The sequence below is a fragment of the Medicago truncatula genome, chromosome 1, assembly GCF_003473485.1.
Source record: "Medicago truncatula cultivar Jemalong A17 chromosome 1, MtrunA17r5.0-ANR, whole genome shotgun sequence".
In the NCBI taxonomy this organism is placed as follows: domain Eukaryota; kingdom Viridiplantae; phylum Streptophyta; class Magnoliopsida; order Fabales; family Fabaceae; genus Medicago; species Medicago truncatula.
Window position 1 is genome coordinate 27,719,273 of NC_053042.1, and position 17,935 is coordinate 27,737,207.

Below are 17,935 nucleotides of genomic sequence, written 5' to 3' on the forward strand. Positions count from 1 at the left end.
TCCTTTAGTTGCTATTATTGATACTGGTGCTACGCATTGTTTTATTGCTTTCGATTGTGTTTCTGCTTTGGGTCTTGATTTGTCTGATATGAATGGAGAGATGGTTGTCGAAACTCCGGCTAAGGGTTCCGTGACTACTTCTCTCGTATGTTTGAAATGTCCTTTGTCTATGTTTGGTCGTGATTTTGAAATGGATTTAGTTTGTCTACCTTTGAGTGGTATGGATGTGATTTTGGGTATGAACTGGTTAGAGTACAACCACGTTCTTATTAATTGTTTTAGCAAGTCAGTACATTTCTCTTCCGTCGAAGAGGAAAGTGGTGCAGAGTTTTTATCTACTAAGCAGCTGAAGCAACTGGAACGCGACGGTATCTTGATGTTTTCGTTAATGGCTACTATATCTATAGAGAATCAAGCGGTGATTGATAGGTTACCGGTGGTGTGTGAATTTCCTGAAGTTTTTCCAGATGAGATTCCAGATGTGCCTCCAGAGAGAGAAGTTGAGTTTTCTATTGATCTTGTTCCTGGAACGAAGCCGGTCTCGATGGCACCTTATCGTATGTCTGCTTCCGAGTTATCTGAGTTGAAGAAACAGTTGGAGGACTTGCTTGAGAAGAAGTTTGTTAGACCAAGTGTTTCACCTTGGGGAGCGCCGGTTTTGCTAGTAAAGAAGAAAGATGGTAGTATGAGGCTATGTATTGATTATCGACAGTTGAACAAGGTAACTATCAAGAATAGGTATCCACTTCCGAGAATTGATGATTTGATGGATCAGCTAGTGGGTGCACGAGTTTTCAGCAAGATTGATTTGAGGTCAGGTTATCACCAGATTAAAGTAAAGGATGAGGATATGCAGAAGACAGCTTTCAGAACGCGTTATGGTCACTATGAATATAAAGTTATGCCTTTCGGTGTGACCAATGCACCTGGAGTGTTTATGGAGTATATGAATCGCATCTTCCATGCATTTTTGGATCGGTTTGTGGTTGTGTTTATCGACGATATTTTGATTTACTCCAAGACTGAAAAAGAACATGCTGAGCATCTGAAGATTGTCTTACAAGTGTTGAAAGAGAAGAAACTTTATGCCAAAATGTCTAAGTGTGAATTCTGGTTGAAAGAAGTGAGTTTTCTAGGCCATGTTATTTCTGGTGATGGTATTGCAGTGGATCCGTCTAAAGTTGAAGCGGTATCACAGTGGGAGACTCCTAAGTCCGTTACTGAGATTAGAAGTTTCTTGGGTTTAGTTGGTTACTATAGAAGGTTTATTGAAGGATTTTCTAAGTTAGCTCTTCCGCTAACGCAGTTGACTTGTAAAGGTAAAACTTTTGTGTGGGACGTCCATTGTGAGAAAAGTTTCGGTGAATTGAAGAAGCGTTTGACGACTGCTCCAGTGTTAATTTTGCCGAAGTCAGATGAACCTTTTGTGGTTTATTGTGATGCGTCCAAGTTGGGTTTAGGAGGTGTACTTATGCAAGAAGGTAAAGTGGTAGCTTATGCTTCAAGACAGTTGAGAGTTCATGAGAAGAATTATCCTACGCATGATCTCGAGTTGGCGGCTGTAGTCTTTGTATTGAAGATATGGAGACATTACTTGTATGGTTCGAGATTTGAGGTGTTTAGTGATCACAAGAGTTTGAAGTATTTGTTCGATCAGAAGGAATTGAATATGAGACAGCGAAGATGGCTCGAATTGTTGAAAGATTATGACTTTGGTTTGAATTATCATCCAGGTAAAGCTAATGTTGTTGCAGATGCCTTGAGTAGGAAGACATTGCATATGTCCGCCATGATGGTCAGAGAGTTCGAATTGCTTGAACAGTTTAGAGATATGAGTTTGGTTTGCGAATGGTCACCTCAGAGTGTGAAACTGGGTATGCTGAAGATTGATAGTGAATTTCTGAAAAGTATCAAGGAAGCACATAAAGTTGATGTAAAGTTTGTGGACTTGTTGATTGCTAGAGATCAGACTGAAGACAGTGATTTTAAAATCGATAATCAAGGTGTGTTGAGATTTCGAGGAAGAATTTGTATCCCAGACAATGAAGAGATTAAGAAGATGATTCTTGAAGAGAGTCATAGAAGTAGCTTGAGTATTCATCCGGGAGCTACGAAGATGTATCATGATTTAAAGAAGATTTTCTGGTGGTCTGGTTTGAAACGAGATGTGGCACAGTTTGTGTATTCCTGTTTAGTTTGTCAGAAGTCGAAAGTTGAGCATCAGAAACCTGCTGGAATGATGGTACCTTTAGACGTGCCAGAATGGAAATGGGATAGTATATCGATGGATTTTGTGACGAGTTTGCCAAATACTCCTAGAGGGAACGACGCAATTTGGGTTATTGTTGATAGATTGACGAAGTCGGCTCATTTTCTACCAATTAATATTAGTTTCCCTGTTGCCCAGTTGGCAGAGATTTATATCAAAGAGATTGTGAAGTTGCATGGTATTCCTTCGAGCATTGTATCAGATAGAGATCCAAGATTTACTTCTAGATTTTGGAAAAGTTTGCAAGAGGCCTTGGGTTCGAAGTTGAGATTGAGTTCGGCGTATCATCCACAGACAGATGATCAGTCGGAGAGGACAATTCAGTCGCTAGAGGATTTGTTGAGAATTTGTGTTCTTGAACAAGGAGGAACTTGGGACAGTCATCTTTCGTTGATCGAGTTCACTTATAATAATAGTTATCATTCTAGTATTGGAATGGCACCGTTCGAGGCTTTGTATGGTCGGAGATGCAGAACTCCGTTGTGTTGGTTTGAATCAGGAGAAAGAGTGGTCTTAGGACCAGAGATTGTTCAGCAAACTACTGAGAAAGTTCAAATGATCCAAGAGAAAATGAAGGCGTCGCAGAGTCGACAAAAGAGTTATCATGATAAGCGTAGAAAAGATCTTGAATTTCAAGAAGGAGACCACGTGTTTTTGAGAGTCACTCCTATGACTGGTGTAGGACGTGCTTTGAAGTCAAAGAAGTTGACCCCGAAGTTCATTGGTCCGTATCAGATATTGGAAAGAGTTGGAACGGTGGCTTACCGAGTGGGTTTACCGCCGCATCTTTCGAATTTGCACAACGTTTTCCATGTGTCGCAACTTCGAAAGTATGTTCCGGATCCATCTCATGTAATTCAGAGTGACGATGTGCAAGTTAGAGACAACCTTACGGTAGAAACTTTACCGTTGAGGATTGATGATCGTAAAGTGAAGACGTTGAGAGGCAAGGAGATACCTCTCGTGAGAGTCGTTTGGACGGGAGCGACTGGTGAAAGCTTGACGTGGGAGCTTGAGAGTAAGATGCTGGAGTCTTATCCAGAGTTGTTTACTTAAGGTAAATTTTCGAGGACGAAAATCTTTTAAGTGGGGGAGAGTTGTAACGCCCACTTTCGTTTAATCGTTTATTTAATCGAGTTTAGGTGATTATATTATATTTATATAATATATGTATGATTTTGATATGTTTTGATGATTTGTGGTGATTTTGGTGATTTGATTGATGACGTGTTAAGTTATGAGTTTTGGAGGATTTGATAAGATTAGAGAATTTATTTTATTGTTAAATAAAATAAAGATTTGAAAATAATATAAAATATTTAGTTGAGGGCTGTTTTGATATTTTAGATAGTTTTGGGGGAGAAAGTGAGATAAGATAAGTTATTAGAAAGAGGTATAAATAGGAGAAGACCTAATATTTTAGAAACTCATTGTACGTGAAAACTTTTGGAAAAAGGGAGAAAAGCTTAGAGAGAAGCTAGAGACCAAGAGTGCTGCGATTTTCTTCATTCAAGGTAAGGGTGAGACTAATAATTCAATAATGTTAATTACTGTAATTCTGATGATTAGTTGACAAAGTTAGGATTGATTTAGAGAAGTTTTGGAATTAGGTCAAAACCCTAAAAAATTGATGATCAAACGGTAAAACTTGTTTAGATTGATGTAGAACCGTCCTGTAACCTTAGAATATGTTTAGGATGAATTCTGGAATCAAAATTAGGCTTTGAACCATGTTGTGTGATGAATTTTTGAGAAAAACCCTAGTCTGCCCGTGCTTCTGTTCATCGCTCGCCACGGCGAGTGATGATCCTCGCCTCGCGAGTGATGAACTTCATCGCTCGCCACGCGAGCCCCTTTCCTTCGCCTCGCGAGTTGTTTGGTGCAACTCGCCATGGCGAGCAACCTTTCCTCGCCTCGCGAGCTTAGGCAGAGTGCATGTCATATTTCGTGTTTCGACCTTTTTAGTTGAACCTTGTATGCCTATGAGTGCCTGAACATGTCTAGTATTGATTAGGAATGAATGTAGGATCAGAGGGAACCCAGAACAACCTTAGTTTGGGAGTTGAGTGGTACTCGCCATGGCGAGTAAGTACTCTCGCCTCGCGAGTACAACCAGGATGAACTGTTTATGTGTTTACGCGATCTGTGTCGCACTTGTTGATCAAGAGTGGACCCCTAACTGGTAATGAGACCTAGTGATGTCGTTTAATGCAGACTGTAGAGTTGTTTAAGTTATATTAATAATGATTGAATATGAACTATTGTATTGTATATTCATGCAAGATAAGAAGATGTGATAATGATACAAATTATGTGCTTTGATATAATGATATCATCTTGTTATGTGACCTGTTTATGCTGCTTCCGTTATTTAACTAAGTGCATAATTATATGATGAAGTTTAGCTCCAAATTATTGGATGCATGTTGATAAGTGATTACGATGTTTTGTTCATATGTGTCCATGCATAGCATATCATTGAGCTTAGTCCTCACCACGAAAATTAGGAGCTTTGTCCTCCGCACGTTTTATAGGAGCTTTGTCCTCCGCACGATTAAAGTATATTAATACTTATGATGACGATTGGTACCACATGCATATAAGGAGTCTAGGAGCATTGTCACATTGTCATGATTAAGATGCCTTGTTGATGATGAATGGATATGTGATTACGTGATAAGTGTTCATTGATTATGTTATGTTGTTTATAATGATTGGATATATGATTACGTGATAACTGTTTAGCATTTATGCAAAGTTAATAATGGAATGATTATGATGTTAATTTATGATTCGCAATTACATTGATTAATGTTATTTTATTATGAAATCTCACCCCTTCTGCTTGAAAATGTTGCCCTTCGTATGGGTAACTTGCAGGTGATCGTGCTTAGTGTGCAGTTGCCGTCGTGAGTGGCCTTGCCTTCACTGTGTCGTCTAGGTCGCTCTGATACGTAACGGGATGGGGTTTAATGCTATAACATGCTTCATTCTTTTACGTGAACTGCCATGATAATTTATGCTTTGATAAACTCTTTTGAGATACTTGTTGGGCCTGCGTGCCAAAACGTTTATGATTTATGTTTATGATTTTCCGCTGCTATGTTAAAGATATTTGTGAAGGTTAAATTATCATTTAACTGTTTTTGGATTACGTTTCTATGTGATATCCCGTTTATGGTTTTTACTCTGATAATTGTTTATGAAATTTGTATATTGGGAAAACGGGGTGTTACAAAATACATGATTTGCTATACAAACATCCTTTGGTCACAGTGTTAGCGTGTTGGAACATAGATTCAAAGATGTCACTTTGTACTCAGGGTTAGGTGGTCATGTGTCTAGATATGCTTTAGACAACATTTCTTTGGAAGAGACACGTTGTAGGGAAACATTGTGCATGGACAATGACATTTGTGGTTGTGTTCAAAGGACATCTTACGGGCTACCATGTGCATGCGAAATTGCTACTAAGCTCCTTGAAGAGAAGCCAATTTTATTGGATGAGATATACCACCATTGGCTTAGGTTATCTATGGGTGAAGAAAGTAAGGAAGTTGCTTTTTGTGTCGAGGTTGAGTTGAAGGCTATTGTAGAACGTCTAATGAAACTCCCTTTCCAAATGAAGCTTGAGGTCAAAGAGGGTTTGCGGCAGTAGGCATTTCCTGAAACCACCTTGATGTCTCCACCATCACGAAAAGTACCAACCAAGGGAGCAAAGAAAAAAGTCGACATTGTGAGGTCTAAAGGAAAAATTTCATCGACTAGTCGGATCCCTTCTTCGTGGGAGGTTGTTGATTCCCAAAATCCGGATAGCCAACTATCACCATCACCAACAACATCATCGTATAAAAGGAAAAAAGGTGCTCGTCTTGGTAAAACATCACTTTCCCCACTTCCACCACCTACTCGGTATCCAAAGCTTAAGGCTATCCCGGTTATGCGTCATATTGATTATATGTCACGCTTCATGCTTCCATTTATTGAAAAAGTGGTGGATGTTATCGGCGATGGACATTGTGGATTCCGGGCTATAGCCGAGTTCATGGGCTTGACCGAAAAAAATCATCTCATGATTCGTACACATCTTATTCAAGAGTTGATAGATCATAGAGATGATTATGTTGAAGTATTTGCGGGTGACGATCGTTATAACTACATTTTAAACGGCTTACATCCTCCCGCAAATACAAAAACTTGTGCACATCTTGTTGATAAGTGGTTGACTTTTCCGGACATGGGACACATTGTTGCTAATTATTACAAAATGTGTGTGGTCGTGTTGACAAATCTTGAAGTTGGAAACTCGGAATCTTTTTTCCCACTAAGAGGGCCACCACCGTCGGGTAATCAAAAAACTCCCATCTTGTGCCTTGGGGCAATTCTGAATCATTTCGTGCTTATTTATTTGAAGAATGGTTGTCCACTACCTCCATCATCTACGGAGTGGCACAATCACAAGAAAGAAGATGCGGTGACTTGGGAAGATGAGTATTTGGATCAACATGAGTTGTTCCGAAAGCTCATGGCTATTGAAAGTGGAAACAAACCGTCCAAACCACAAAAGGAGTCAAACAAAGCGGCGCCTATTTTGTTGGACACTCCCGAAAAACCAAAGCAACAATTTGAAGTTATTGCGGAAGATTAGGAAGATTCTATGTCACTTGATCTTCTCCAATCACCTGGTCTTTAATGAGTGATTTTTTGTCGGTGTTAGTCCTTTTTTTTGTAGAAATTACACCGACGTATATTTTGGGGTCGAAATTGTAACGCTAATATTTTGTGGCCAATATATAACTCACATTATGTAATTTATATTGATATATATATATATATATATATATATATATATATATATATATATGATAATATGACTTTTATGTGGTGAAACTAATGCAATACTTATTTATAGCTTATTAATGTTTACGCATTTGGTTTATTCATTATTACATTCCATTTAATTTTGTTCTAATATATGATTCTTTTCTTAAAGCTTTTTTCAAGTGAGACATGTCTGAGGTTGCATAAATTGAAGGGCGTGTTAGGTACTCCGCGTTTAAAAAGACGATTAAGGTTATGATAACGCCGACGGACTCTCTTGACAATTTGAAGGCACAGCTTAACACTTATTTTGAGCATCTTGGTGAAAATCAATATACACGTCACTTGTTTGGTCAAATGCCATGCATAGACCTAGGAGAAGATAGAGATGAATACGCATGGAAAACGGCAAGCTATATGCCTTTGCTTATTCGCGACGACGGCGACGTCAGATTTATGTTTCGGAATATGGTGGAAAATAATATATTATATATGTATGTTCGTTCCATATGCAATTGCGTTGAATGTAAGTAGGGATATAATTTAATGATGTGTAATGAGTTGTTTAATTATGGACACTTTGTAATGTTTTGATGAATTTCAAACGTTTGTTTAATTTTAACCAAATGTCGGTTTAATTTAATTATGAACAATTGTATAAAAGATATTGTATTTATCTTGTGTATGTTCGAGTTTCAATCTTGTATGAATTATTTTGCCTTTGGAAATGCTCTGGTTTAATTACAGGTAAAAACTGGCCGAAAAAATGGCTTGGAAATGTTTAGAATTATGCAGAACTTGCTGTCTGTATAATCAGTTTTCCTCGGCAGTTTACTACCGAGGTTTTCCTCGGTAGTTAACTGCAGCCGGATTTCAAATTCCTCGGCAATTAACTGCCGAGGGGGCAAAAGAGTAAAAATGCTCGTGTGGCACAGCCTTATATGTAAAGCTATTTTTTTCTTAAGGTATGTTAAAAGGAGAGTATAACATAAACAAAATGTGCAAAAGTAAATTAAAAATATTTTATCCAGAAGTTCTAGCTCAAGTGGCTAAAAGCCAAAATTGTTGGGCTGGATCGGGGTACCTCCACTTATGTGTGTGAGTTTATAATAACTTTATCATTTTCTCTATCTAAAAAAAAAAAAATTAAAAACATTTTATTGTATGTAAAAATATTGCAGAAAAGGAATTGAATCTTGGGGGCCAAGGGTTTAAAAACAAAACAAAACAAAACCCTAATTCCTCTTCCTCCTCATTTCACGAAGCACAGGACAAAATCCTCAATAAACCCCATATACACACAGACACTCTAATCCCCAATCATTTTCGCTTAGTTTCAACATCGCAAACACAAAGAACCTAGAATCGTAGAATTGAACAAAGAGGAACGAAAAATGGAGATTGACACAGTTACAGAGGCGGCAGTAGTGGAGGAGAAGAGGACGACAGTGAACAACGTGATGTGTCTTTTGACAGACCAAGATGGTGGTCCTATTGGTGCTCCTATGTACCTTCCTCAGAATATTGGTCCTCAACAGCTTCAACTCATCGTTAATCAGCTTCTGAACAATGTATGTATTTAACCATATATCACCCTTTTTTCTTTCTTTCTATTTTCTGTGTTTATCGTCTGTTATTCATTTTCCTCGGCCCTGTTAGTGGACGGTGAAATTGGTTCATCAGATTAATCTATTCTTCGACTGGATACCGAGTTTACTTGCGTCAGTTTTGTTATGTTAAATTCAGTTTCAGTTTAAAAAAACATTTGCGGAGAAATGATATTTTGACAATAATTTAGATGTTAATCAAGTTTAAATAGCTGGTTAATTATTTTAGTGGATGATTAAAGAATGGAAAAAGCTGTCACAGCTCAATAATGATCAACAGAATGCTATTAACTATTTATTTTTTTTATATGTTCAAATGAACATTATATCTGTGAAAAATCAAAATTGTATTAAATTACAGTACATGATATTCATTAACCATGATTTGTGTTCAAATTTACATTTGAAAATTGTGGTTGTGTTCAGTTCAGTGTTGTTCATGGCCGGCCATCTTTCACGAAATTGGCCACATCGAAAACCCAAAAAGCCACCACTTATATATGTGCCATGTTGCCACCGTGGTTGATTAACCATGTATTTGAATGTGTTAATCATCTAAATTGTTGTTGAAATTTGTTGCCTAATTTAAGTCAAAATAACTTGGCTCTATTGTTAAAGACAATTTTGTAAAAAAATTAGTCTGATCAAAAGTGTTACTTTTGAAATTCTCTTAATTATAAAAATATGGATTACATTGATTTGATTGTCTGTCTGTCTATTGTATCGATTTAGGAGGAGAAATTGCCGTATGCTTTTTATATATCAGACGAGGAGCTTCTTGTACCACTTGAAACATACCTGCAAAAACACAAAGGTTAGTAGTTATGTTTGGTTTCAAACTAAGTTGTCGTTTTTAAAATTGTTCACTTGTTTGAGTTTTACTAATGATTTTCTTTTTCACTGATGTTAATTTACATTATTTCAGTCTCGGTGGAGAAAGCATTGCCTATAGTTTGTCAACCTCAAGCTGTTTTCCGGATTCGTCCTGTGAATCGATGTTCTGCGACAATTTCTGGTATGAAAGATGTTATGATTTTGTTCTTTCAATCATTGTAATGGTACAATGTTCCGTGTAGAATTATTCTTCAAGATGTGTTTATTTTATGCAAAATCACATAAAAGTAACGTTTGTGGTTTCGCTTTTGAAGATTTTAGCTTAGTGTATTGTTGTCATTTTCTTTGAAATTAATGTCGTCGAGGTTATTTGTAGGTCATGGTGAAGCTGTATTGAGTGTTGCCTTTAGTCCTGATGGGCGGCAGCTAGCAAGTGGTTCTGGTGATACCACTGTTCGATTTTGGGATCTTGGCACTCAGACACCAATGTACACATGCACAGGTTTGGCATTTAAAGATGATAAGCTATTCTTCATGTCTGACAAACATAACTTATTCATTGAATTAAAGCAAGAAACTATCAATTGATATTTAGGCATTCTTCTCTTTGAATAACTAAAGCAATCAATTTGAATCGTTCGATTGTGCTCACGGTTGCATTGCTAGAAAATACATCTTGATAGATTTTGTAGTTTAAATCTGTTTCTGATAGATGCCTATTATCGGGGGTATGCTATCAGGAAAGGGGTGGGAAGTAGAGGATCAACACAAGGAAGATGAAATTGGTTATTCTCTCACTGTTGAGTGTGGAGCATAACTATATGCTGAACTGGCAAGGAAAAGTGGGAGGTGGAAATTATGTTAGGAAGAAATGAAAACATAAGAGGGGAGGATTAGAAGTGTGACACAGGCAATTTCTGAGTGAGGATATGGGAGGGAGGGTTTCTGACTGATTTCTTTTCTTTTTCTCTTTTGAAGATTTACAGAGGTTTACCTCTGGTTTTAGGAGCTTTATTGTTCCGTAAATAAGTATCTGTTTCTATCACGTTCATATCAGTTTTGTACAGTTGTTCCTTGATACGAGGCCACTTATTAGAAATGTATATATGAGAAGAAAGAGAGTCTTCATTCTCTTTCTAGCACCAGTTGTTGGCATGCACTCTTTTGCCATTAAAAGAGTAAAAATTAATCTAACAAACTAACTACTAACATTTCCCATTAAAAAGAAAAATGCACTCTTATGTATCTTTAAGGAGAATACACTATATATAGTTGTTTGCATTTTATGCAGGGCACAAGAACTGGGTCCTTTGTATTGCATGGTCACCAGATGGCAAGTATCTTGTAAGTGGGAGCATGTCAGGAGAACTTATATGTTGGGACCCACAAACTGGAAAGCAATTAGGCAATGCTCTAACTGTAAGTCATTAACCTTGAATTCTGATTTTTGTTATGAAGCTATCTTCTTTTTCTCCTCATGATTTTGCATTTTAAAGTGCGTTGAGAATAGCCAGTTAAGAAACAACTGTCAGACTAAAGTTATATATTCAGTATAGTCGATGGTGGCATGATAGTGATGAGAGAACTCAATTTGCATCATAGTTGTCAATGCGGAAATGCGGCGCGGCGCAGGGTGCGGGCCCGTAACGGGCGCTTTTCACTGGCGCGGACACCTATATATTTTATACTAAAAATACTATACTGTTGAGATAGAAATACTAAAATACCTTAAAATTAATCAAAAATCTGAAGCATTCATAATTTGAAATAAAATACAATAAATCTGTAGTTTCTACTCTGTAGGCTCAAGGAAGAAGAAGATATTTGATGTCTCTCTGTTACTCTGTACTTTCTTTTTCGATCTCAGAAGAGAAGAGAAAGAGAAAGAGGCGCTGCTAGGGTAGAGAGAAATAAAAAGAGGCGCAGGAGTTATAATGCAGAAAATTCTAGGGTTTCGAAAATGACAAAAAAGCCCTTAAAACGGTTTAAAATGTTGGGGCAAAAACGTATTTTTGTTTCTATTTGTGGAGTGGCGCATCTGACCGCACTAGAACCGCACCGCACCGGATAAAAGCGGCCGCATTTGGCCGCTATGCACAACTGACACGCGCCATCACGGACGGACGCGGAGAACCCAAAAATCCGCTATCGTGGCGCGAAGCGGCCGGCCGGCCGCATTTGACAACTATGATTTGCATCGATTGCAACTGGTGAATAATAAATAATGGATTGGTGTGAATGAATAAATAAATCGAAAACAAATGCATGCAACAAAAGAACATGACTTCAAAAAGTTCAAACACATAATTTCATACAAATTCAAACATGATAATCTACTACTTTTTCAACATTCAGAGATCCAACAAATATTTTAGGAAACAATAGGAACTTGAAACTCTGAGCTTTTAAGAATCACTTGCAGAAATTAATAATTGAAAAAAGTGGTGAGAAACAGAACATTGGTGCAGGGGGTGGCATTTATTTTTGTTAGAATAAGTACACAATTCTTATTGAAACTGAATTTACTTCACTCGTCTTCCCTCCCACACTCGAAAATTATAAAAAATAGAATAAAAGAATATCAGGCTTTTTTAATTCAGTGTTTCCTGAGAAAATACATATGTTATGGAGATATTTTAGATGAACATTTTTTAGACTAAGTACATATTTGTAACCACTACTTTAGGTCAGAATCAATGTATTTACTTTGATAACAGATGTTGTTCAAAGAATTTTACACCATCTAATTGTTTATTGGACAATAATATTTGAAATATACTAATTGTAGGGCCACAAGAAATGGATCACTGGTATCTCTTGGGAACCTGTCCATTTGAATGCTCCTTGCCGTCGCTTTGTAAGTGCTAGCAAAGATGGGGATGCTCGTATATGGGATGTTTCTTTAAAGAAATGTATTGTACTCTGTGGCCACACACTTGCAGTAACATGTGTAAAATGGGGTGGAGATGGTGTGATTTATACGGGGTAATTTCCAAATTCTCAAAATATTTTGTCTGAGTTTTTCTATTCACTTAATTTTTTTTATACTGCATGAATTGAGATATTACTAGAGTAGTTTTGCTGCTGAATCAAGTTTTTATCTAGAACTAGAATGATGTTTCTTATTCAAGTTTGCACAAGATTTCTTAGAGCATGTTTTCTCAACATATCTAGTATACTTCGATCTTTAGGAGAATTATTCGTCTATACCCTCCGTGGGAAGTAAAAACCCATTTTGTTCACACCCAATTAATGATTTTAACACATGTTTATCCTAGTTTAGAGATTACACATCTTATTTTCAGACTTTTAATTCAACTAATCCTGGTGTACGGTGATAGTATGCAGGGGTTTTCCTTTTTCAAATAATACAATAGTGGCTGATTTTCCCTCTATGTTTCCATATTACTACTTGGGTTTTTGACCATGTTGTTTTGTTACAGGTCCCAGGATTGTACAATCAAAGTTTGGGAAACCACAGAAGGGAAGCTAATTCGGGAACTGAAGGTAGCTGCTAATTGGAGTTTTACTATTTAAATTCTCAAGGATTTTACTAGGTGTTTTAATTTGATAATTCTCAAGGATTTGACTAGGTGTTTAATTTGATATATTGTTCAAATGTGAGTGTAAACTTTTTATACATTCATCCAATATGTTGAGATATCATTTAAAAATGACTTTCCTGGTATGATGGACACACTCTTTTGTTGTTCATGTGTAAAAATGACTTTCCTGGGATGGTGAACGAACTCTTTGTTGTTCATGTGTACAGGAGTAGATGATAGTGTGAAAAAAGTTTAAACATAGGATATAAATCACTAATCACGAACCTTTATTTATCAATTTTATTTTAGTAAAATATATCTATTTACTAGGTGTTTATTTTGATCCAATATGTTGAGATACCATTTATAAAGTTACTTTCCTGGTATGATGATTAAAATCTTTTATTATTTCGCGTGTACATGAGTAAATGGTAGTGTGAAATATGTTTGTTTACACTTCTTCCACGCTTCTTGTTGGTTGTTTTTTGTTTTATTCTTGTTTATGTTGTTTCATTAATTTTCATTCTCCCTGCAACATTATATATCTCAATGATTATTTTTCTTGTTTAAAAGAAAGTTCATCACGACACACAAAAAGAACATTTCTAACGAAGTTTTTTTTTTTTTATACTTTGTATCAGATACTTTTCTGTATTATATATTTTATTTCAAAATTCCTGTTTTATTAGTGATGTCATCACTTTATTCTCTTTTCTTTACTTTTTTATACTATCGTTTTCTTCATATTTTGATATTTATTTTAGGGACATGGGCATTGGGTTAATTCTTTAGCATTGAGCACTGAGTATGTTCTTCGCACCGGAGCTTTTGATCATACTGGGAAACAATATTCATCTCCAGACGAAATGAAGAAGGTAACTAATAGTTTGTTTAATAGTAATATTAGCCCTTTGAACAATAGTTTTTAGGTACAAAACTGGGCCTTCTCTGTCTGGCCAGATCAGCAATAATTAACCCACATTTCTGGAATTCGATCACAATCTCGTGATCACGTCAAGCCTTGTGACTGAAACCAGCTCCAGGATTGCGTTAGTTTCAACATACAGGTTTTTTCTGTAGTGAAAGAAAAATTCAGGGATCAAAGGACTTCATAATGGAAATCAAGCTGTAGTGCCAACAGGCAACTTGCTTTTTCAAGATGCTATGTTAATTTATCCTCATATTAAACAAACATAATTATTTTTTACTGTCTTATATTTGATGAAGATGCTTATAAAAAGTTAAAACAATAGTCATAAAAAGTTTAACTATAGAAGCCCTGATATTTGAATCACCAAGACCTATGATATTGAATTGAAATTGAACAGATAATGTTCAGATTAAGATAGCGAATTCATAGTCTGACCTGATCTAGCAGACAGATTGATTTAGCGAATTCTATATTGATATTACTTTGGAATAAAATGTATCAGCGAACTTTTGAATATTTTTTTATTGATATATTTATATTATTTCTATTTATTAAAAGAAAGTATATCATAATGCCTTTTGCTCAGGATTTTAATTAAAAAAATAATAATTGACAGTGGATTTTTAATTAAATTAATAATGTGGTTTCAGGTTAAAAACCCAACATAAAGTTATTTGGATTGTTGATTGGTCCAGTGTATTCAATCAATAAATTTAAAAGTTAATCAATATTGATAGAGCCTAGTGACATGGTTCTGTCCATGTATTCAACTCCACATAATAGGATTCGGCTTTCTTTTTATAAAAATATCGGTAGTTTATTTCAAAATTATTCTTAAGAAAAGAGTTTTCATTGACTGATTTAATGTTATTTTTAGTTTGTATTCTTTGAAGTTTCGTCTTTTTTCTGATTTATACCTTCCTAATGGTGGAAGTGGAACCATGACATGCATTGTTCTTAGATTATAATTTAGATGGATAATTTATTTTATACCCTCCATTAGATTATATTTTTCTTGTGTCTGATATTTATTTTGGACATTTAGGGTGAGACTGATCTCTGATTTATTTTCTCCTTTTGGTTGTTTATTGTGCATTCATAATTATTATTTGAGTAGTTTTCACTTGCAATAGATTAATTCTGAGCTGTTTTCGCTTTCAGTCAATTAAATATTTGATTTCTCTACTTCGCAAGTTCTTTCTGTAGGAACTACTCCTTCCATCTCTGTTTTACTAATACCAGTTTATGCTGCTGATGTATGTAGGTCGCTCTTGAAAGGTACAATACAACGAGAGGTACTGCTCCTGAAAGATTGGTCTCTGGATCTGATGATTTCACAATGTTCCTTTGGGAACCCTTCATCAACAAGCACCCCAAAACTCGCATGACAGGTCATCAGCAGGTATTTATTTTTCTTGACCAATTTCACAATATGCCAATGAAAACAAACCAAAATTATCATTTCTTCAAATTGCAATGTGACTTCAGTTTTGAATCAGTATTTATTGGAAAACTCGGATTTGAATGATTTATCTTGATATAGCAGTTTTTGTTACACATAAAATGGTTAAATAGGAAGTTCTAATAAACATATTGAGATCCTTAATTATTTTCATTTGTCTATCTTTATTTATTATATGTTGTTATCTGTGTTAGTTGAAATTGATTTTGATGTCGTACTGATTAAATCACAATTTATCAAGTTATAGTTTTATTGTTATGCATTACGCAAATTTCATTTTTTAGGCTTAATGATACAAACTAAACTTGCTTGTTGACAGCTTGTGAACCATGTCTATTTTTCGCCTGACGGGCAATGGATAGCGAGCGCATCTTTTGATAAATCTGTGAAGATATGGAATGGCACTACAGGGAAATTTGTCACGGCCTTCCGTGGTCATGTTGGGCCTGTTTACCAGATAAGGTTTAACATGAGTGATTCAATCGTATTTCAAATTCATTATCGTTTTGTTATATATCCCGTGAACTGTGATTAACAAACTGTGTTGACTTTTTCTGTACAGCTGGTCTGCAGATAGTAGACTTCTTTTAAGTGGTAGCAAAGATTCTACACTTAAGGTAACCATAATTTTATTTTTTTTTCGGTTAATATTTTTGGTTTGGTTTGTATATGACTATTAGATCACACATCAAATTTCATTTGTAAACGAGAACTTTGACATTGCATTGTGTTTGATTTTCAAGGTTTGGGATATTCGGACTCGTAAGTTGAAGCAGGACCTTCCGGGCCATGCCGATGAAGTATGTTTGTTATGGATGCCAAATACTTGGTGATTTTTAAAAAACAATTTTCCACTCTAGTGGCTAACCTTAGTTTATTTCCTTACTGTGAAGGTGTTTTCTGTTGATTGGAGTCCAGATGGAGAGAAGGTGGCTTCTGGTGGTAAGGATAAAGTGTTGAAGTTGTGGATGGGATAGGCTAATTTTTGGACCATCATTGAGAATATATTAGTTGCTGTATTTATGTCCATGCTGTTGCCATTGCATGGAAATCAATGGCTGCAAGATCATCTTTAAATTCCACATACTACAATGCCATGAAGAACAAGTTAATCAAATTGAGTATCAGGCAAAGAAGCTGCTTGAATTGCTTGGGGGTCTATCATATGCTTGCAAGAATATACTTTGCTGGTCTTTTTTTTTATTTTTTTCAATGTATTTTTTTCTGGTATTATGTCATATGTTGACAATAGTATGATATTGTTTTTTAATGACAGCTATGGCAATTTTGGTTTTTTTTGGTAATGAACTCTAAGTGTGCAAGGGCTAGCCATAAGATGGTTTTTGTTTGCCTTGACACTAGTAGTGTACAATAGTCTTTGAATGGAGTACTTCTATATTTAAAATTTGAATGTATTCTGTTTTCTTCATTTTTCGAATCTGTTTGGATTGTCATATTTGAAATTTTAAATTCCAACATAAATATGAGAAATGAAGTGTGTAATATATTTTTATTAATAGCCCAGGGCTAAATAATTTCGCAATAACAAACTTTACAGTTTCTTTCAAAAAAAAAAAAAAAAAACAAACTTTACAGTTATTTTTTGGGTCAGACTCGCAAAAAATTGAACATAGCCATTAGCCACATAGGAACTGTTGATAATCTTTTTTTAAACGAAAGGAACTTTCGCAAGGCTAGTAATGATGTGCTAGCAATTGAATGATAACACATAGTTAAATAATTCAACATAGACAGACTATCCTTTCTTTTTTATTTGCCACAAACTATCATTTTTTTTTTTTGTCAAGTAGACTAGTGGCTAGATAAATTCACCTTTAATGTGAATAAGTGGGGTGTCCGGGGTTCGAACATCGGTCCCTGCACAAAATGTGCATTATCCCTTATCAAATGAGCTAAGCTCATGGGAACACAAAAACTATCATTCTATTCACAGCAATCGTTAATATTCAGTTTATTAGTAATATAAATATTACATGTTAAGGTCCGTCTGGGTTGACTTATTTTTAAATTTATGCAAGTAATCTCTTAAAAAAAAGACTTATACAAATAAATAAGTTTTTATGTTTTTTTTTGGTTCAAGTAGGCTAGTTAGTAAAGCTCCCACAATTTAATCACGGAGAATTGGGGTGTCCGGGGTTCGAACCGCGGCCCCTGCATATAATATACAATATCCCGATCAACTGAGTTAAGCTCAAGGAAATTTTTTTATGTATTATTTATAGAGAAATATATTTGTACAACCATTTTATATGTTAAATTTTGGACTACTCTCTCCCATAGTGTTTTTACTCTCTCTCTCTCTTCATTTTCTTTCTTTATTGTTTTTGATCAATAAGAGGAGAGAAAAGAAAGGTTATCACAAAAGTTGTCATAAAATGGTTGTATAAATATAATTACTCTCATTGATAAGTTTGTCAAAGTAGTTTATGAAAAAAAACAGTTTAT

General features: G+C 35.5%; 1 protein-coding gene across 1 annotated transcript; it reads left to right on the plus strand.

Moving 5' to 3' along the window:
* The first annotated feature begins 8,293 nt into the window (after positions 1 to 8,293).
* LOC25483544 (notchless protein homolog) lies at positions 8,294 to 16,884 on the plus strand. Its single transcript, XM_013612238.3, has 13 exons — positions 8,294 to 8,661; positions 9,430 to 9,511; positions 9,623 to 9,712; positions 9,908 to 10,033; positions 10,823 to 10,950; positions 12,320 to 12,516; positions 12,975 to 13,038; positions 13,841 to 13,951; positions 15,272 to 15,409; positions 15,789 to 15,931; positions 16,032 to 16,086; positions 16,213 to 16,269; positions 16,363 to 16,884. Exons 1-13 carry the CDS (start codon positions 8,485 to 8,487, stop codon positions 16,444 to 16,446), a joined length of 1,452 nt encoding a protein of 483 aa, XP_013467692.1. The 5' UTR covers positions 8,294 to 8,484; the 3' UTR covers positions 16,447 to 16,884.
* Positions 16,885 to 17,935: the final 1,051 nt, after the last annotated feature.